Source organism: Rhamphochromis longiceps, linkage group LG4 (assembly GCF_057381845.1).
Source record: "Rhamphochromis longiceps isolate RC_006_pf linkage group LG4, R_longiceps_female_GT1.1, whole genome shotgun sequence".
Classification (NCBI taxonomy): domain Eukaryota; kingdom Metazoa; phylum Chordata; class Actinopteri; order Cichliformes; family Cichlidae; genus Rhamphochromis; species Rhamphochromis longiceps.
In genome coordinates, this window is record NC_140560.1 from 9,977,429 (window position 1) to 10,000,456 (window position 23,028).

General features: G+C 41.9%; 1 protein-coding gene across 3 annotated transcripts in view; it reads left to right on the forward strand.

Annotated features, from left to right (window-relative positions):
• pkn1b (protein kinase N1b) overlaps positions 1-23,028 on the forward strand; it is a 44,368-nt gene that overhangs the window by 823 nt on the left and 20,517 nt on the right. Inside the window, exon 1 of one of the 3 annotated variants that reach the window (XM_085403175.1) lies at positions 20,886-21,205. The exons of the other annotated variants lie outside the window; for them this stretch is intronic. Coding sequence (XP_085259301.1) covers positions 21,122-21,205 — 84 coding nt within the window. The 5' untranslated portion in view covers positions 20,886-21,121. Of the gene's footprint in view, positions 1-20,885; positions 21,206-23,028 lie in introns of those variants that run through there. 3 annotated transcript variants of the gene reach the window in all.

A 23,028-nucleotide genomic window follows, 5' to 3' on the forward strand; every position in this document is an offset into this window, starting at 1 on the left:
CAGTTTGCATTATACACAGTTCGAGACAGCTTAATTACATTTAGTGAGAGATGTGCCAGAGTTAATTAAAAGACTTTATCTCAGCTCAGATGCTGATAGCATCCAGGAGTCGTGTGAGTGGAAAAGCTGAACCAGAGTCAAAGATGGAAATAGTTGCTGTTCATCCACTGAATCGTTTTACTTTTGATCCTTGTTTAAAGCTATGCTGCCTGGCATGGCCTTTTAAAGACCTTCTATTTGGACTATTAGAAAATCAGCACCAAGTCTAGTAAACAATCCACATCTGCAAACAGCTTATTTGCATTTAGTCATATTATTTTCAGGGGGGGAAGTGCTGCTCTTTCTACTTCCACTCCAGTTTTACTACACTTCTGATTTGCCAAATTAAGCGGCAGGACTTCCCTCTGTGGGACACAGCAGTTGCCCTCGGGTGGAGTCAGGGGTGGGTCATGGAGGGTGCTGTCGTGTCAGAGCCGCAGGTCTAGCTCGGAGTGGTTGGCTCACAGCTACCCTAGTATCAGTTCAGCACAGGACACCGTGGAGAAGGATGTTAAAAATTAAAGGACGCTTCAGCTCAGCTCTTTCCAGGAGCAGGTTAAGCAGCAGCACTCTGCGGTTAAGAACCCCAGTCACAAAGTTAAACTACTGCAGAGAGCATGTGCAGATTTCTTTGTGAGTATGAAATACTTTTACTTGATGTGGACAGCTGAAATGGCTATAAGAAAGGCTTGTGATTGATGTGTGACAGCGTGCAATTAGAACCACAAAGCACTCACATTTCCTGTTTCTGTACACAAGCATTAACCTGCGCGTGTTTGATTTGACACCCGTCTTTCCTGTGGCCTTCAGCTGCAAGTGCAAATATGTTTTGTTTTTGTTATGTTTTTTGGGTTTTATTATAAGGCACCAGCAAGTGTTTCTCTCAGAAATCCACTTAGTCAGATCGCAGTAATTATACAGCACTGCTGAATCATTTGTTGTGAGCGAGAGCTCAAGTATTCCTTGACATTTAATGGCTTTTTTCAAGGACAAGGTTCCTTTGATGTTTACTGGAAAGCACACTGCCTATCTCTGGATCAACAGAAGCAGACAATATGGGTCAAAGACGTTTCAGTTTGCCTTCAGTCATGTGTGCTTTCAGAAGAAGTACCTTACTCAAACTGCCACCAGCATAAAATGAAAATTGCGATTAGAATCAGAATCAGAATCAGAATACTTTATTGATCCCTGGGGGAAATTATTTTTTGTTACAGTGCTCCATTTTAAACCAACATTAAGACAAGACAGACAATACGCTAACTAAGAATAGTACAATATATACATATATATATATACATACATACATACATAAGTCACTTATAAATAAATAGTTGGAAAAGAAACATGTGTAGCTGTAGCAGCAAACAGTGTGTTAAGTGGATGCGTTGTACAGGGAGATGGCCACAGGCAGGAATGATTTCCTGTGTCGTTCAGTGGTGCTTTTCGGTAATCTCAGTCTCTCACTGAACGAGCTCCTGTGACTGACCAGCATGTCATGGAGTGGGTGGGAGGTGTTATCCAACATTGTCTTTATCTTGGACAGCATCCGCCTCTCCGACACCACCTTGAGGGAGTCCAGCTCCATCCCCACAACATTGCTGGCCTTACGGATCAGTTTATTAAGTCTGTTGGCATCTGCGACCCTCAGCCTGCTCCCCCAGCATGCAACAGCATAGAGGATCGCACTGGCCACAACAGACTCATAGAAAATCCTCAGCATTTTCTGGCAGATGTTGAAGGACCTCAGTCGCCTCAAAAAATAGAGACGACTCTGGTCCTTCCTGTAAAGTGCTGTGGTGTTTTTAGCCCAGTCCAGTTTATTGTCAATGTGTACTCCAAGGTATTTATAGTCCTCCACAATGTCAACACTGACCCCCTGGATTGAAACAGGGGTCAAGTGTTTCCTGGTCTTCCTGAAGTCCACGATCAGTTCCTTGGTCTTTGCCACGTTGAGCTGCAGATGATTCTGCTCACACCACGTGACAAAGGAGTTGACCACAGCCCGGTACTCTGTCTCATCATCCCTGCTGATGCATCCAACCACCGCAGAGTCATCAGAAAACTTCTGAAGATGGCATGTCTCTGTGCAGTGGCTGAAGTCTGTGGTGTAGAGGGTGAAGAGGAAGGGGGAGAGGACAGTCCCCTGTGGTGCCCCTGTGTTGCTAATCACCTTGTCAGACACACACTGTGGGAGACGTACATATTGTGGTCTTCCTGTCAGGTAATCAACAATCCAGGACACCAGAGAAGCATCCACCTGCATCGCTGCTAACTTATCACCCAGGAGGGTCGGCCTGATGGTGTTGAAAGCACTGGAAAAGTCAAAAAACATGACCCTCACAGTGCTCGCCGGCTGGTCCAGATGGGTGTAGACACGATTGAGCAGGTAGATGATGGCGTCCTCTGTTCCGAGACGAGGCTGATAAGCGAACTGAAGGGAATCCAGATGTGGTCTTACTATGGGTCGCAGCTGGTCCAGGATGAGCCTTTCCAGGGTCTTCATGATGTGGGAGGTCAGTGCCACGGGCCTGTAATCCTGGGGGCCACTGGGACGAGGCGTCTTTGGTACAGGGACGAGGCATGATGTCTTCCACATCACCGGGACCCTCTGCAGACTCAGACTCAGCATAAACAGTTTATGAAAGACTCCACACAGCTGGGGGGCACAGGTCTTAGAGAAGTAGTTTGCCTTTATAAACTAATTATAACTTTAATAATATATTATTTATAGCGGTATTAACGCTGGAAGACGGTGGTTTGGTGGTAAAACAGTATAATTTTACTCTGGCGAGTTTGCCAAGTTTTAGCTATACTGCATTTCCACCTTATTTTTCAAACCCAGTATTACTATATCGTGACTGCAATGCTTGGAAAAACAACCTGTGTTGGAGTAACAGTAGTAGTAGAGTTTCCTCTGACGTAGGCACAAATGACTTCCTCTTAGATTAAAAAACTAAGGGTCATTAGGAGAAAGACACTATTTCCACCTAATATAACGTAATGCTGATGTGGACTGTAACTGACGATGATCAAAGGAATCATTAATCATTTATGACTTTTACTCAGATATCGACATAGGTATATAGAGGCATATTTTTAGTAGCAAACACTCCATTGTTTCTGTGGCATGATGAAGTGTTCATCATTTATCAGTGATTTATTTGATCATTATAATCACCTAACTGTTTTAGTATAGCAGAAAACTGTCGTGCTTGTTAAAGAAGCAATGACTAAATGCAGAAAACAACAGTTCACACACAGGTGTGTGCTACTCCCTTCACAGAATAGACCAAACTGAGTAACCAGAAGAGAAAGTTAAGAGTGAGATGCTGGTGCACTTCTGAAAAGATGACAACATCTGAGTGTTCACTTAGAGTAATCGGATGCTTCACAGGTACTCAAATGGCAGACTTACATGTGCCTGTAAGCCAAATTGTGCTGTTCTGTGGAGGGAGTAGTATGCACTTGTGTAACCCGGAACCTGTGGTTCTCTAAGGAAGTTTTGGGGTGGCTGTAGCTCAGGTGGTAGAGCAGGTCACCTACTGATCGGAAGGTTGGTGGTTTGATTCCTGGCTTCCTCTAGTCTGCATGCCAAATATCCTTGGGCAAGATACTAACCCCAAATTGCTCTCCGATGCATCCATCGGAGTATGAATGTGTGTGAATGTTAGCTAAAAAAAGCACTTAGACAAATGTGCTTGTGTGAATGGGTGAATGCACAAGTTGTATAAAGCGCTTTGAGTGCTCAGAAGAGTAAAAAAGCGCTATATAAGAACCAGTCCATTTAAGAAAGTTCACTTTTAGGTTTTAATCAAACCCCAAAAGGCCAGACACTTTACTTTCCATATATTGTTGTGTCTTGCACATCAGGTTCAGCTACCCTAAAATAGAATAGAATAGAATAGCTCTTTATCGTCACTGTTAGAAAAACAATGAAATACAGTTTGGCATCTCTCTGTAAATCTACAAAATAACACAGGTATTTACATTTACACAAGAAAGATATGTACAAGTTATACATGCACATGCGTACGGATACACCCACACATACATACACAAACATACATACATATACAGTGGGGCAAAAAAGTAGTTAGTCAGCCACCGATTGTGCAAGTTCCCCCACCTAAAAAACAGAGGTCAGTAATTTGCACCAGAGGTACACTTCAACTGTGAGAGACAGAATGTGAAAAAAAAAAATCCATGAATCCACATGGTAGGATTTGTAAAGAATTTATTCGTAAATCAGGGTGGAAAATAAGTATTTGTTCAATAACAAAAATACAACTCAATACTTTGTAACATAACCTTTGTTGGCAATAACAGAGGTCAAACGTTTACTATAGGTCTTTACCAGGTTTGCACACACAGAAGCTGGTATTTTGGCCCATTCCTCCATGCAGATCTTCTCCAGAGCAGTGATGTTTTGGGGCTGTCGCCGAGCAACACGGACTTTCAACTCCCGCCACAGATTTTCTATGGGGTTGAGGTCTGGAGACTGGCTAGGCCACTCCAGGACTTTCAAATGCTTCTTACGGAGCCACTCCTTTGTTGCCCGGGCGGTGTGTTTTGGATCATTGTCATGTTGGAAGACCCAGCCTCGTTTCATCTTCAAAGTTCTCACTGATGGAAGGAGGTTTTGGCTCAAAATCTCACGATACATGGCCCCATTCATTCTGTCCTTAACACGGATCAGTCGTCCTGTCCCCTTGGCAGAAAAACAGCCCCATAGCATGATGTTTCCACCCCCATGCTTCACAGTAGGTATGGTGTTCTTGGGATGCAACTCAGTATTCTTCTTCCTCCAAACACGACGAGTTGAGTTTATACCAAAAAGTTCTACTTTGGTTTCATCTGACCACATGACATTCTCCCAATCCTCTGCTGTATCATCCATGTGCTCTCTGGCAAACTTCAGACGGGCCTGGACATGCACTGGCTTCAGCAGCGGAACACGTCTGGCACTGCTGGATTTGATTCCCTGCCGTTGTAGTGTGTTACTGATGGTGACCTTTGTTACTTTGGTCCCAGCTCTCTGCAGGTCATTCACCAGGTCCCCCCGTGTGGTTCTGGGATCTTTGCTCACCGTTCTCATGATCATTTTGACCCCACGGGATGAGATCTTGCGTGGAGCCCCAGATCGAGGGAGATTATCAGTGGTCTTGTATGGCTTCCATTTTCTGATGATTGCTCCCACAGTTGATTTGTTCACACCAAGCTGCTTGCCTATTGTAGATTCACTCTTCCCAGTCTGGTGCAGGTCTACAATACTTTTCCTGGTGTCCTTCGAAAGCTCTTTGGTCTTGGCCATGGCGGAGTTTGGAGTCTGACTGTTTGAGGCTGTGGACAGGTGTCTTTTATACAGATGATGAGTTCAAACAGGTGCCATTCATACAGGTAACGAGTGGGGTACAGAAAAGCTTCTTACAGAAGACGTTACAGGTCTGTGAGAGCCAGAGATTTTCCTTTTTTGAGGTGACCGAATACTTATTTTCCACCCTAATTTACGAATAAATTCTTTACAAATCCTACCATGTGAATTCATGGATTTTTTTTTTCACATTCTGTCTCTCACAGTTGAAGTGTACCTCTGGTGCACATTACTGACCTCTGTCATCATTTCAAGTGGGGGAACTTGCACAATCGGTGGCTGACTAAATACTTTTTTGCCCCACTGTATATATATATATATATATATATATATATATATATATATATATATATATATATACACACATACATGCCATCTGAGGAGCATAGGTGCAGTGTGATCAGTGATATTGCACATTAATAACATAATTGATAAAGACATAATGATAACATAATGATAAATGAGCCTTAAAATATAATAAGGCTGCATCAGTGTGTCGCTGGAACAAAGGAATGATGGTTACTGAACTCAATTATTATCTAAATTAACACAAATATTCATGATCACTGATTTCATCAATATACTACTGTCAAAGTAATGACCACTGCCCTTTTAAATTACATAAAAATAACTGTGCTTTTAAAAAAATGTAAGTAGCATGAGCAGTAAGTTTTCCCTTTGTTTCCTAAACTTCACACAGAGATGATAACTGACTGGTGACCGGTGCGTTGATGACACATTCAAGCTTATAAAGCCCGCTGACTGAATCCATTATTCCTCCTTCGTAGCCTGGGCTGCAATTGAGCTTTTTCTGCCCACTATGATGAATTCATTCTCCCTGCGTAACAATGACAAACGGCTCAGTCATTATCCCGGCAGGCCAGCAGCAGCAGCGGCACACAGCCAGTAAGCAATGGCTGATTGAGATCAAGGGGCCATGTTGGTAATGATGATAGGACCTGTCAGATTGGACCAAGACACATCGATGTGGTGATTGCGCTCGTTTGATCGCAGTCCCCTCCTTTTAGTTCTCCTCAGAATGTTATTAAGGCAGCACTGATGGAAGAATTTGGTCTCACTCTAAAGAAAACAATTAAAATGACTGTTTCTCTCTGAATGAGATCGCGAGATCATGAGAATATAGCTTAACTATTAGCGCGTCTCTGCCATCTCTATCCTGCATTTATCGATTTGCAGCCTCTTTATCTGCTGACCCACAGTCTCTCATCAGATGGCTGTAAGAAGTGTAAATCCAGCTTTCTGCACTGAGCTGATAACATAGCTTGGGAGCTGCTATATACACTCTGTGGCCTCTCCCTCATGAATTCTTTATTTCTGTTGGTTTCCTGCAGTTATTATCTGTACGAGGCAAGTTAGAAGAGTTGCCGCTGCTCCTTCTCTCAGTGTTGTAGGAACGAGGGCTACAAATTACTTTTTTATCGATCATCCAAGAGAGGGGAAGCGGCTCGGTCTTTAATGGCATTTGACGACTTTGAGAATACTCACGTGCAGAAGCGCTGCTAGATGAGGTTGGCTAATGGCAGCACATGTGTCGTAGTACTCGGTGATGTCTTGCATCACGCTCAAAATTATGTGTCCAGCTGCCACTGCGATGGATAATAGGATTATGAGACTGTGGACTTCAACTCTGTCTCTGACCTCCTTGGAGGGTAGCATTAGAGCCCTCAGTCACCCATGCAGGCTCACAAACACATATACAACCACCTCCCCCCCAGCATCCAGCCCCTCCTGCCTCAATCCAGGATTACACTGTGTATGCAGAAATCTGTCTGTCTCACAGGCATGCCAGTCGGCAAGCTTCCTGCTGCATTACAGCTTCTGAAGTATTGATGGACAAATCTTAATGGAATTCATAAATAAAGCCAATAGATGTGTCTAGCAGTAGCACTGCTCATTAGGGTGCAGCTACGAAGTCCCAATTAGTGCCAGAGAGCAATACTAACACCTTAAATGCCAGAGTAGGGAAAAAAATCTGATAAATGTCAGCTAGAATTCATGACTCCCCGTCTTCCAGTCTAATGGCTGCACCTCCCAACAGTTCACCAGTCATGTTTAAATTCAGCCGACCAGTCTGCAAACCAGCTGATGCTGCAGTCACCCGGCAGACATTCAGAGGATTAGTTATCTATGACACCAAGCAAAACTATAACTACAGCAGAAAGACTGGAGAAAACCATCAGCATAGACTGTTGCTTTTTTTCTAAGCTGGTTTGGTGAGTGTTTCAGAGCCTTAAGGGATTGTGGTATTACACGATTGTGCCGCTAAGAAGGACAAGCTGGAGAAACGATGTTAGCGCAGCGTATTGTAAGTTCCTTCTGGAAGTGGTAATTCTGCCAGTATTACCCAAGAACAGGAAGGTCACAAAGGAAGGGAGCCATCAACGCCGACTGGTTGCTAAAGTAGTTTTGTGATGCCAGAGGGCACTGAGGCTGAGGTGAGCTTGTGAAACAGCTTGGACTGTGTTTTTTTTTTTTTTTTACCTCAGCTTGGCACTGCCAGACCATTCACTGAGGTAAAAAGGCGAAGCCACAAGATAGATAACTCCATATTTTATCATAAAAACAAAAACAAAGAATAAATAAGAAAAAACATTTTCAGTGCAGTTTGTTAAGAAGCTGGAATAATCTTCATCAGTAAATATGAGTTTTTCCACGTGTCATAATGTGTACTAGATGTTCAAATGTCATCTGAATGAGTCTTTTCATGGATTTGTGGCAACATTATTTCCTTAAACTGTGTCCGAAGTGATGAAGCTTGAGCTTAAGATATGATAAAGTAGTAAACCATATGTTGTCCTCAGACAGCAAAATCAGATGTATAGTACTTTTTTAACCTAATTATTGTACTGCAGGACAGGAAATACAACACTGAAGAAGGAAATTACGTAGGTAAAAATTATTTTTACTTTTGACTATATGTGGTCTGGCCCTTTCTCTGTGTATGGTTTTGTCACTGATGCCGGCTGCTGCACATTCGTTCACATTTAGAACAAGTTTATACTCGGGGGGGGCAACACGGCCAGCAAACACCACATCCACCACAAATATTAGATGAAGAAGCGCTGTTAACAAACACATGCTTGACGTCTCTGTAGCTGAGGTGAAGTCTAGACACACCCCTAGCTACACTTTAAACGTGCATTTTTTTAAAGTTAGGGACAATAATATTGGAGACCATAAAGACTGAGTTGTTTTGTAGTCCTCCTCCAACCTCAACAGTCAGATGACCCCCAGTGAGCAAGCGCTTATACTGGGAAGAGAAAAACCCCAGGGATGGGCAGCCATCTATGTATAAGCACCACTTTGCCTTCATTTTTCAAACTACTTGAAAGATATTTTCATTTTTTTGTAGCCAAAGAAATGTATCAGTTTTATGTACGAAATATCTAATCCTGGTCACTTCCACTGGACTTCCACATAAAGTTAAAACTGGTCATTTTTATTGGCCAGTCCTCTCTCTTGTACTTGATATTGATCCTGTGGCTTTATTAATAATGTTGTTAGTACAATGCAATTTTAAACTAGAGCCATTTGCTAACAGTACAAAGATCAAATCAGCTAGGGGTCTGGAGTTAAAGCTCATTTTCAACATCAGATTGACTGATTAAGATCTGATTGTTTGGGGTTTTAATCAATAAAAGAAAACAGACTTGGGGCATCAGCAAGCTTTTAAAAGTGTAAGTTTTATTTCAGAACACTCGGACTTATTTCACTTAAATCATGACAGCACATGGCAGCTGGACGCCGAGACCTTTGTGTTGCAAAATGACGTACATGGTAGAAACGATGAAGTTGCCACATGCTAAAGTAAAGAGAAAGAGGAACCTGTACTGTGTGACCTGATTGTGGTTACACTTGAGGCAATAAGATGAGCTGCCACGCTACCGTGCAGAGGTCATGTGATAGCCGGTGTGTAGCGCTGCAGGGGTGGTGTTGGATTTAAGATGCTCGCCACGCTGAGGCTTCGTGGGAACAGCAGCGTGGTCGGCCATGATGTCGCTTGCAACAGCGAGCTGTCTGTTCTGTCCACCCAGAGGCCGTAAAAGTCTGAGAGAAGTGGAACAAAAAATTCTGTTATTACCTTCTTGAGAGGGAGCGACAAAGGTAGTAGCTGGTTAGCCCGACAACAAGCCCACCCTTCAGAATGTAACCCAAACTGCAGCTATTGTTAGTAAAGTCTCTGAGGTTGAATTGCTGGAACAGTGGGATACAGAGGAACAAAAAGCACCCAGGTGCCATTGTTAGTTTGGGCTTTCCCCCCCCCGCCAAGATATCAACAATTCACGGGATATGATGAAAGCTGTAACTGGAGAAGCATAAATAGTCTTTAATGAAGAGGGAAAGCCAACAGAAGACAGAAAAGAGAAAGCTTGACTCATAGTTCTGGTACTGAACTAGCTGACAGGCTGCACCAGCTTTGATATGGATACGTATTGTGATATGCTACGGGCAGTCTCGGACTTTTATGATCCCTGGCTTGACCCTTTTCTTCCGATAAGCTCCGACCAGCAGTACTACATTGTATAAAAGAATTGCTGTCACATGGCTCTAACTTTTATATTTTTCTTCTTATCAACACACATGCTGAAATTCCAGAACCAATAATAAACTGATCCTACAAGAAGTGTTATCAGTGTATCCAAAACCTGTGTCCCCACAGACCCTCACTTTTCCAAGATGCACTTCTTGATTTGCTGATAGACTGCAAACAGGCGGTTATGTGGTGATTAGTAATGATAGAAAGTCAGTCATATTCAGCAACTTCAAGCTGCTGAAATGGACTGGTACTTTAGAGCAGTTTTCTACTCTAGCTGAGCACTTATACCCAAAGTCTTTTTCACCCATTCATACACACATTGGTACATTGCTTTCATTCTAAGGTTCATGCACAAACTCACTCCAGTGGAGCTGCATGCATCAGGGGGACTTGGTATTCAAAGTCGTAATCAAGGACACTTCGACATGTAGATTGGAGGAGCTAGGGATCATACCACGACCTTTCAATAAGTAGACCCGGCTTAACCTCTTGAGCCACAGCTGTAGCGTGCCGGTGTTGTGAAGTCGGTCTCGAATACATTTTTTTCTCATCTTCACAGTGAGTGATTGAAGTAAATACTAATGAGAGCACAGGATCCTTTTGACTGACGTATAAACCGCCCATAAGATGGGTTTACTAAACAGTAGGACTTTTTGAGCTTTTGGTAGAATGATTTAGCATTATTGTTTGCATCATTAGCATGGCTGTGAGCATGGTTGGACTGCAGTTTTTTGGCTCTTCTGCATTTTTTTTTTTTACCCCTAGTGGTTGCTGGTCAGACGTGCTATTTTAGAAATATGAACAGTGTTTTATTTTGAGTCATATCCACACATGCTTATCTGCTGCTGGTGCATGAATCCACATCTGAAAATAGTCCCTAGATAATGCTTTGTTAGCTATTTTTTGAGCCTTTTTAAAAGTGAGGTTCATGCAGTGCTCCTAAGCATATTGAATAAGTAAGTACTAAGTATTCCCTTGCAGGATTGCACCGTTGCATAACCCCAGATGAGCAGCAGAAAAATCAAAGTGCCACATCATGTGCAGACTACTCTCTGCAGACTACTTTGACCTGATGAATGGAGTCTTGTTTTCATTAGCCATTATAGTGCAACCAAGATCATACAAATCTGCAAACATTTCTGCATGTTTGTTTTTTCCTCCCGCTCTAAGCACTTCGCTGTCATAATCAACAGCATCAGTAAAGAGGGATAATCGTCTGCATTATAGAATGGACCTCTTATCCCCCTCAGCCCTTCTGCCATAATCATTTTTAATCTTCCTCGTCCATTACCATCATGCCGGTTCAGCCACTCCATTACACAGTGTGTCTCTTTCCGCTCCCTTTGTCCTCTGATAATCACTGTAGGTGACATGTTAGCATATTGAGTAAAGCATGTGTCACAAAGCCTGTTGTTGACCCGTTAGATTCAGGAGCAAGAGGCCGGAAGACGCTGCAGGATGACATCTTAATAACCTTAGATTTAAAACACATGATTTTCTGATGAAATCTCTCATGGACATCCGTGCATGATTTACACAACATCTGAGTTTGGATTTATACCAGGAAGTTGGGGGGGAGGTGGGGGGAGGAAGTACAGTACAGTAATGGGGCAAATCCTGCAGCAGTTGTACCTCATTCACGTTTTAGGCTGCGGGATTCCTGTGAGATTTCAGTTATGGAGCATCCACAAAGAAGCACTAAGTTGAATTTCTTAAAATCGAATCTGCAGGAAGTTACTTCCTGCTAAATGGGGCTGTACCATCTACCTGTGTGACTTTAATCTATAGACCGAATCAGCTTTTTATTTCCTCCTCTCCCTTCAGGCTTCTGTCTTTATGCACATTACCTCACTTCCTACAATACCTGATATCACATGCCTTTTCTCCTTTGTGACCTCCCCTGCGTTTTCTCCTATTTTGAGAGCTCTTAATATTCCATATATTTTCAGTCTTTTTGAGTGTAATGCACCATACGTTCCCATACCCAACTTGAAATCAGTTTTAAATATGGAGAAAGGCATGGAGTTAAAGCAGTTCTGACTGCAAAGTGCCTCATGGGTTCTCCTCTGAGTAACACCCTTATGCAGGCTGACTGTTGTAGGTCAACAACTTTGTTTTCTGCCTTTTTTATATGCAGGTGCATCTCAGTGGTGCATTCAGGGAAAAGTGGGTTATGTCTGTTGCATTTATTTCCACTGACCTTTTTTACCTCTCAGCCAGTCAGGGGCTGCTCTTTAAAAAACATACTGAATAGGCTAGCCTAAAAGCAAATAACTACAAATCTCCAAAAGCAAAGCGTTTGTTCGTGTACACCAGGGGTCAAGCTCAGCCAGCAAGCTGCATAATACCATCTCATGTAAGCTGATGGCTCAGCCGATACACTTCTGTGTGTATTATCAAGGTTTTGCAGACACGTGACCACTAAACACGTGACACTAACTTGTCTGCCATGTTGGACATGTGACGATCATAGTGGCAGCATAGGCTCAAGTGAAGCAGGCCAAAATCATACAGACGTAGAGACTGGTCTGCAACTACCTAGCAACCACTAGCTGTACCAGTTGGGGAAGGCACTATGAAAATGATTGCTATAGCCCCAGCAACAGAGGCATAATTTTCCTAGTGCCTTCCCCAACTGGTTGCCAGCAACAACAAGTTGCTTTACAACTAGTAGTTGCCAGGTGGTTGCAGACCACTCTCTAGGTGTGTGTCATACAGACCTAGAGACTGGTCTGCAACCCAACCGATAGTCAAAAACGTATTTTGCTGCGGTTGTAGTTTGAATGCAAGGGATGGTCTTGAAATACTGTCCGAGCTGTTTTAAAACTGCGAAAAGTGCAACACAAACCAGAAATGGAGACTGTTTGTCTTCAAAGGAAAAATTGTGCCTTTTAAACACGTTGGCTACAACGTCTCCATTTTCTATTCGCTTTGCACTTTCTTACGTTTTTCTGCCACACAGCTAATAGGTAGAGAGCAGACAAACATGAAAAACTACAAGAAAATGTGGAAATGTGCTAGCAACAAGATCAACCGTCAGGAACCACTGCAAGCCAGTTTGGAAATGCTTATTTCTGCCTAGCAATCAGTGGCTTTACCGTGTCAATGTGGTAGACAACTCTTGAGCAATGAATGTCACATATATGACCTCAAATCTCATGTACGGGTTGCTGCTTTAGCTGATTCAGCCTGCATACAGCTTTGCAAGCCACTTTACAACCCGCTTACATACGAGCTCCTCTGATTCATGTCCTTTCTTACTTAGTTAACGCCAAATCTGTCATCACTGGCCCTCTACTCTGTAAGGGGTGGTCTTGATGTATAACTTCCCACAAGTAGGGATGCACCAATCTGGGATTTCAATCAGTCTGATACAAATTTAAAAGACCGAATTGGTTAAACAGTGGGTGGAAACCACCTGTTCTATTCCCTCGGTTATTCTGTTTTCATCTCACCACATTATAGCAGCAGCTAGCAGGAGAACTAACAAAAGGTCAGCAGTTTGGAGGTCTTTTAAGCCGGCTATACCAAAAGATTTTCTGCAGTATGCAGCAGAAAAGCTTCAGTGACAATGACAATGCTTTCCTCTCTTTCTCACGCTCCTGCTGTTCAGTTTAGCACTTATTAGGAAGGTGTTATTGTGTTATTACCGTAACATAGCATGTCATCATCAGAAACACTCAAACTTAAGTGAGTGTGTTTTTGTGAGAGGAGGTTCCCTCAGTGCGTGTCTAGCATGACCATAAATAACAGCAGTATGCAGTAATGACTCACACTGAGCTGAAATAAGATTGATGCAAATAAATGCGGTAAATAGTGTATTTTTTTAAAAATGTGCCTTGCTCCTTTTGTCATTTATTATTTATCTGAGAAGTTCAATAAATTTCTGTTTTTGGATGTCTTATTTCATGCATGTTAATGACATATAAATATACTACATAGAAGCAATGTTTAAGATGATGTTGCCTTGCACACAAAATTTAATATAAGGTTGGAGTAAAATGGACTTAAAAGAATGGTATTTTTGGAAATAGTCACAATCCTTCAACTGTGTCATTTTTATTTCTATCTTATCCTTAAGCTTCTGTTACATGCAAGACAGAGCCATATTAATTATGAGAACTGTGGAGCTTTTCCCATTCGGGGTTTTATGCTGTTTTATTCCTGAGGAGCCTGAACAGAGCGCCTGTTTGTTGCAGGAGAGTTCACAATGGACAAAGCTAGGAACACAAACACATTAGTGTTTACTGAAGTCTCTTGAGAAGATAGACTCTTTCACAACGATGCCGTGCATGTCGATCAGCTCCTCCCCGGCTGTGAAGCGGACATTGCTGCACATTCACAAACTCACGGCCATGCAGGCAGATGTGCACTCGGACACGAGACACTTTTTTTGTGACCTAAACCGGAGCACATTTTGTCTCCTGTCTGCTCAGACGTGGCGAATCTTCTCCCCTCATAAATGTGAATTCAGTAGAGTACAGCACATATACGTACGGCAGTGTTACACTTTGTAAAAAGGAGATTTGGCTAGAGAATTTCCCTGGAATATAAGGGATTTTAGGGATTAACAGGCAGCACACAGACACAGTCCAAGGTACATTCTGTAAGCAGTTAACTCATTCATAGAGGGCAAGAGTTTAAATCCCAATACAGATTTTATAACAGCTGGGAATTTGGCTGAAATAATTTTGTGATTTGTTTGGTGTATGTTTTCCTGGTCTTAAAACGGAACTGCAGTGATTTAGTATTTCACTGCGATAAGGTTTGTGCATTTCCGAAAAACAGATTAAATGAAGAATATTTGATATTTAAAATTGAGCATGACTGTATGTTTCCCAATTTCCGCAGCCTTCTTGCATGGTAAAACTCCATGTGTTATACTCTACAAAGCCAGCTATTACTATGCATGCTCTCTGTTAAACGTAAAAGGAACTTTTTTTCATTTTCCTCCTAGAAGATGAAGAGATTGACACCTACTAAATTACCTAGGAGCTTATATAGCGTCTACACAATAGAGGCCAATTAGTTTTAGAGAATCATCATATTATTTACTGTTTAAACATAGGTTACATGTGGACCAACTTTTTTGAAACTGGGGCTGTATTGAGTCATAAATGCCAACAAAAATGCTCATATTGCTGTGTAAGTCAAACACAATTGCAGAGTTTAAAACTGATGGTGATGAAGAAAAAACCTAACCATCCATTCTCCAGACAGTTGATAACAAGCTAGTTAATACAGCTACAGCTGGTTCTAAGCTAACATTATGCCCCTCAATGGCTCGAGTATCCTGAAAATCAAACTTTCCCTCTGATAAAGAATTTGATTACATTCTCACATCATATGACAGGTTTATTCACTAAATGTCCATGTCCAACAATTTTCAAAGAAAGTTTCACTGACAGCAGCTAACAGAAGAATCTAATAGCAGCTAACAGAATCTAACAGCAGCTAACAGAATCTAACAGTGGCTAACAGAGGCAAAGACAGCATTAATAGAAATGTTAATAGAAATGTTCAGGATATCCTCAACTCATCTCAATATCACTTTCATCGGTCAGAAGTGAGCTTCACTGACTCATCTACTTGTATGGACTAATTACTAAACTAATTACTAAAGCGCAATTATTGTTTTTGCATATGAAACCGGAGGAGTTGTACTTACATCTTATGCCATCAGCTTGTCCTAGGTCACGGTTTCCTTCCACATATAGCTTTGCAAAAATTGCATAAAAAGCACTTGCAGCAACAAAAAAATAATATTCCAGAAACACGCTTTGCCGATCCGATCAGCTGTTCATAACACTTCCTATGTTGGAATAGAGGTCAGCGTGAACTATCACGTGTCCGCCATGACCTGCCCGAAACCGGAAGTGACGTCATTTTCGCAGAAATGTAGTTTTTTACCATCAAGGCCTTATAAGCCTATACTGGTGTTTTTTAAAAAATTATGTTTGACTTTATGACTTTCTGTGTCATTTCTGGGATGCTTAGAAGTCAAATTGCACTGCTGGAAATAGTTTATTTTGATGCACACACTGTTTTCTTTGCAGATTTGCATTATAGGATTGTTTTTTGTTTTTTCTGCAGTATATAAAAATTGGTGTATTTCAAAAATAAAACTATGAAGATACTCAAAATAAATTTGCTGTGGTTGGAAACTATTTTGTGCAACTTTTTTGTATTTACAGTTTTAAGGGATAAGCCTCTTAAATTTCTCTAACTAGAAATATATGTTAAAAAAACAAAAACGATTTTCAATTTTTTTGTAGTTTATTGCACTTTTTTGCAATTTATGTAATTACTATGCACTTAATGCATACATATTATTAAAATTTGGGCTATCATGGTTGTATTGATGTATAGCAACCTGCTCCCAAAAATGGCACTACAGCATGTAAAAATATAATATAAGCTCTGGCGGACTTGGTTCTATGGTAGGTCTTAAAGGGTTAAATTGCGATGGGTAAGAAAACATAATTCAGTTGTCTGCAATCTGCAATGCATTGACAATTAATGATGCTATTTTGCACCCTGTTACTTTAATGTCTTAAAATGGCCAGGAATGTAATGTAGATGAATGCAGGATAAGTGTGTAAGTTGGGGGGGCTTGAGATTCCCCATTATTTCTGGTTCTCTCGTATTTATTACCACTTTATCCCCGTGCAATGCAAGAAAACAAAATGCAAGACAAAAGCTAAAATAAGCGATTGATCTGTTTGCTGTAGCTTTTGGTGGACAGAATGGCATCAGTCACATCAAAGATCATACCTAACTCTACTGCTCGGTAGTGAAACTAGGCTCACATAGGAGTCGGCTCAGTCTCGCTGACTGTAACAGTGTCCTCAAGTTAACTTTGAAGCCCAAAAGCAGACTTCCCTCTGATCTGCTGTGCCAACATCATGCAGAGCAACACTTCCTCCTCTTAGTACCCTCAACATCCAACTGACATGGTCCTTTACAGTGCTGTTTTATTCATTACCAATCAGTTACAGTACATTAGGCCTGTGTGTTTGTGGATGTCAGTCTTGGAAATGAGAGTTAATGTATCTTTGTGGTCGAGCTTGTTCAGTGTTTTCTGTTGGTATCCATTGCCTTGTTTTATCTGCTGGGCAGAAGTGTGTTTGTGTGTGTGTGTTTGTAAGTGCAGGGATTAATTGGAATTCTCTGTTTAGTCCACTTCTGCTCAGGTGAGGTTTATCACACTACAGACGTTCTTTAGAAATGGCCCACATCTGCACATAATAAAATTGACAACATGACCTTGCATTTCACTTTTAACCTTTATGAAAGAAAATGAATTTTCCTCAACTTCCAACAAGTCCCCCTTTCAGGGACAAAAACGCCTCCTCATGCAAAACGCGGCTTAGGGTTCATTTATTAAATTATTCATAACTTGATTCAGGTAAGAAAGTCCATTCCCAAGCCTCCTCATTACAATTGTTGCCTGTGAATTGCAGGTGTTTGTGAGCGAGTGAGTAATAAAATGAGTGCTCACAGAATGAAGCATTCCCTGACCGCCTGCACTTCCAACAAAATGGACCTAATCTGTATTTTTAACTCCAGATGAGTTAAGATGAGTTGACAGGCCATTAAAACTCAATCAAAGGGATAGCTTTCTGTCACCCACCGGCGTTACCGGGCAGCCTCTGTTACCAGAGATATGTGCACGATGGATGGACGGTAAGCTTAAGAGAGGAAAGAGGGAGCAACACTATTATTATTACAATAGGTATAAAGCAAAGAAAATACAGACAGGCCAAGACAGAAGGGGTTGGAGAGAGAGAGAGATGAAGATAGCAGTTGGGAGTTGTTTTGTTCCACACTTTGACCTATAGGCTTGTTTCATCTAGAAACAATTCCAACTTTAGCCGGTGGTCCTTGTTCTTGCTGGATGAGCAGCTGACTGATTGAAATCTGCCATGATGTGGTGGGAAAAACATAAGACTAGAAGATCCAGTGCTAGCCGGTTAGCAGTGACTTAACTTTAAAATAAAATCAAGGAGGACTAAACACTAGTATTTTAATTATGGATGGAATTCCTCTCTCAGATTCATAATCTCGTCCTATTATATCGCCATGGCAAAGTCTATGTGGAGTATTTTCTTATCTAATCAATTCACTGATGGAATGTAAAATTTATACAGTGTTTTAATCTCATTAAGCCAGGATGATGTTTTCGATGTCAGACTTTTGTCTGAGCATCTGTCTAAGGCCTCCAGTCCCTGGCAGTCCTTCAATTTGCCAGGGGTGCTAAGACTCCCCAGGCCAGTCGTGAGAAGATCAGCAGAGACAGTTGGATGAAAGGCAGGGTCCAGGTCACGGAAAAATACCCTGCTCTGAACACACTGTCATTGTTCAGAAAGGCTATGGATAACAAGCAGGTGTTGATCGTTGATGGAGGACAAGGTGCCAAACAAGGAAAAACTGAGTTAAACTGTTATTCTTTCATACAGATATTTGTGTCATCAAGTTTATCGATTCAAACTCATCAAGGGTCATGCTGAATACCAAGATAAAATTGTTATTTTTCTCAGTCTGGTTGCTGCTGCTGTTCACAGCCTTCTTTCACTCTCTAAACAGTGAGTACATGGTGGCAGGGGAGCAAGACTTCTGCTCAGGCAGTAAAAGCCTTAAAATTTGTCATGAGGTGTTTTTTCCTTTTGTAAAAAGTTGCTATAAACAGTTGTTAAAATGCTAAGTTAACAACAGTTAAAAAAAAAATCGAGTTGAAAGCTCCCTGTTTTTACACAGTGGAGATCCAGTCTGCATCACAGATGCACAAGTGCAAGGGGACAGAGCCGGACTTCTGTAGAGCGATCTAAAAATAGCGGCCCGACTGGACATATTGTACGGAGAGAAGATTTTGAAGGAGTGCTGTATTGTGTTTTACAATAGAACAAAAAAACCTTGGGTTTCAGAGGGGTGTAGTACGAAGCAAGATGAATGGGTTAGCAAGTTATGCCGAGCTTTCTGTCACTCTCTTTTTATCTGGCGAAATCACTATGGTAACGGATGCTGAACATGAGTTAACCTGTTTGGTTAAAACTGCAAGTGCCACGTTTTCACTGATTCTCTTGTTTACAGCATGTTTTAAGTGCAGTGTAGATTATCTGCTGGGGGAATGGATTTTATATGGGCAACTTGAAACAAATTTCACTTTGATCTGCCAACAAAGTAAGACAATTTCCACATGTCCTTTATTAGGCTATGGGATGGTAACATTAACGTTTAAATATATATCCCGTTTAAAGTTTCAGAGCTCTTAGAAATGAACAGCAGCACAGAGAGTGAAAGTTCTTTACAGATTTTCATCAATATGTCGTCATAATAATCTCCGAAAAATCTCCGAGAGGTCTTCAGAGGTCAGAGGTCAAGTTTTGTGAAAATGTTGTTAACTTGATAACTTGTGAAAGACGCCACCGAGGATTTTTAAATTCATATTATATGTATCTGTTAAAAATCTCAGACAAGTTTGAATCTCAGTGACTTTGACCTTAAGGTCAGAGGTCAAGAAAATCCTGTGAATGCAATAGCCAATGAAGGAAGTCACCAAGGATTTTCAAACTGGTACATTATGTGGATCTCCTTGGAGGCTGAGGGTTGGCACTGTTTACTGACAGTAATTTTATGTTTTAATTTTGAATCCAAATCAGATGAACTGACTGTAACTTTAAGAGCGAAGTGATATGATCTTAGTTCCTGATAATGTGGTCAGTACACTTTTAGCAGCTGCACACCCTGCGATTTCACAGACACAATGAGACACAGTTTTGTGTTGACAGGCTTCAAGATAGTTTGAGATCAGTTTGGAAATTTTCACTTTCATTGCTGTCGAATTAATGATGACATCTCAGCCATATCTGTAGAGGTGAGAGACAGCATGGATGCATGGGGGCTGTTATCTCCGCAGCTACCAGTCCACGCAAAACACCAGCCACTGAGAGTGACAGCTGCCCGGTAAGGAAATGTTTTATTACCCGCACACAGATATGTTTCACAGTGTGGATATCTGTTATCAGAACATTTCTAACTGCCTGTGCTTTGCATAGGTTGGCATAACTTCATCTTATTTCACTTCCTATTCCCCTTGCTGTAAAATGCGGGAATATGAAGAACTGGATGTGCTTTGGTGCCTCTTTAAATGCCACACTGTGTGTGCTTGTTGGTTCCCTTCTCGTGTCTCATGTTGTTGCAATGGTGGATACACGGTGGCCAGAGACGGCTATCTGCCGCACAGTGAGGGCTTGGAAGGTCAGTGCCACTGCGCTGCTGAGCATCTGAGTCAGATAAACCCATGACCTGCTTGTCTCTCGCTGGCAGGAAGAGTACAGAAGTCAGGCAGCAGTGAGACCATCTATTGCCCTCAGGAACAGCCGCGATCAGTCAGTGCTGCTGATGTGCGATCACTGCTTGTTCGTGTATGGGAAGTGACTGCTCAGCATTTTTTGTGCCATCTTCAAATAGACTTGCAGGCAAAGTCCATCTCCGTGCACAGGTTTTTAATATCCATGGCTTAGTGTTCAAGTGAGAAGAGTTTGTTTGCTTCAGCCTTTATCCCAGGGAATGCAGATCCATCAGCTTGTCCTTTGACACATCCCTACTCACTTAGAGGTTTATTTTCTTAATCCAACACTTTTTCTGACAGTGTCTTATTATCTATGCAGAAATTCTGACCTGGATGCATAAAATCTGTGTGTGTATCATAGTTCCATATTCACGAATATGCCAAAAATACACAAGAACTTGCTTTGGTAGTAGACTCTATCACAACAGCCTGTCTCTCAGCTATGGGGACTCGGTAGCAGGAAGCAGAGTGACTGTGAGCTCTCTCAGTTACAAAACCACTTAAATGTGTGTGTGTGTGTGTGTGTACAGAGTGCATGACGCCTCAGTCTCTATCTGGCAAAGAGCAGAACAGGAAGCAGCGAGGTGGGGCTCGGTCTATGCCGTTCTTTCTTCCTCTCCTCCACCTTGTTCACTCGCTCCAGATTTAGCCTGGCTTTTGATTCCTGGCGGGAAGGACATCCTGGATTTGGGGGAGGCAGGAGTAGGACTTTGTGTTGTCTGATTGGTGCTGCTGTCAGTGCTGGGTGTGTGTATGTGTGTGTGTGTGGTGGCCCAAGAGCAAAGCCGGAGGGAGGCCAAAGATGGCCAGTGAGGACTGTGCATTGGAAGACCTGCCACGGGATCAGTTGATTGATAGCCCCGAGCAGGGTGATCCAGAGTCTTCGGTAGGCCACTGTGGCCGGAGCAGGCCTCAACACCGCCGCTTTCTTTCCCTGCGTTACTGTGGCCCTTCTCTTTTCTGTCAGTTTCCTCGTTCATTTCCTGTAAAAACATCTACTGTCTCACAGCGAATCACTTGTGAATTTTGACTGCTGTCCACTGTTGTGATTTCACCCTGCTGCCTGATTTGTCTTATACCTCACTCCAGAGGTTCTTTGTTGTAAAACACCAGGGATTAAGTTGTATTGTGTCGAGCAGGACTACGTCAGAGTGCAAACTCTCCCTTCCTGCAGTTCATGGTTGCTCCGCTTTCTTTTCTGCCATGAATGGCCGCTGCTGGCGTGCTCATGCTGTTCAGGTCTGCCACATCATCAGCGATGTTAATAATATACAGCAGTATGCATCCATCGTACATGCCTACTTCTGTATACGTGTATAAAAATAGTGCGTCTGTTGTTCTTCTAGACCAAGCAAGATAACATAGTTGACCTTTTTCAACAACAAGTGAGACACGCTCAGTTTGATTGCTTCAGAGCTGTGCAGTGACGTAACATTGCATTAAATCTGCTTTAAAATCCCACAAGCCCTCGGCCTGTGCCATGTGGTTTGGTTGTCGTGCATTGTGTTGCCGATGGATTATGGCCTAATGAGAACAGTGCTGTAGCCGTAGCCTGTGTGTGGCTGGATGGACACGGAGACCTAAGCGGCTGTAATCAGATCCGCTAAGCTGGATAGCTGGCTGCACAGTGCAGGGAAAGGCCCTGAGCAGCTCGTCTTTTAACTCCAGCACAGTGGAGCTGAGAGCCCTCAGATGTTACAACAGTTTTTAAAGAATTCACTTAGTTTTATCTTGGTTTTGCTGTTTAAAAATGTTTTGTTTCATTTTTAGTGTCATCAGGTTTTATTTGGTTTTATGGGCTGCATCTATAAAGGGTAAGATAATGATGGTTATCTCATGATGGTTGCATTGACAAATTTGACCAAATTGCCAAAGACGTTTCCTGTAGTTTGAGTTTGCTGGAGATTATCTGACGTTCAGGAGCGGAGCCACACCACAAAACGCTTCACTTCCTGTTGTATGCCTTTAAATGCTTACTTTCCGCTTTCTTCATGTTGGCAGAAGAGGGTTCAGTTAGTATCTCTGAACTTTTTTCCAGCCAACTTCTCCTATTTTTAAAGTCTACTGTGGATGCATCAGTGCCCATTCCCATCTGCTGCCATAAAGGTTTAGCTCCACGGATTCACAGGTTCCTTCTGTCTACCTTCCATGCTCAGCCGTTGGTACACATAGAAGTTCTTCCCCATCAAATGACTCTCGCCTGCTGTCTCCAGTTAACTTCCAGTCGCCTGTTCATCATCATCATACTGAGTTCGAAATATGAGAGAAATCAACCGGCTTAAATCAGTTTAAAGGCAGAGGTCAAACTCTTCTTTGGAGCCGCGTTGATGAAGGTGTAGCCTGTAACAACTGATACAGCTGTTGTTAACAACTTTTAAATTAATCCATGCACATAATTTAAAAGAGCAGGTTAATCATGCTTTCCCATATTTTCTGTCAAGCGTATATGTTTTTTAAATGAACAATGCCTATGTTAAGCTCCCATGTTAAAATGTCCAACTTCAGTAATGAAATAAGCATTTTTATAGGTTTACTTTGGTGGAAGAAATAGAAATGCCTGCTAGAAATTATTTTAAATCTGTATAGCCAGTTAGCTGCAAATTATTATTATTATTGGTAACTCATACATTACAGCCACCTTGTTAAATTAAGGCTGTCTGTTAACATTACAGATGTGCAGGCCTGATAATATTTGTTGCCTAGCTCTTA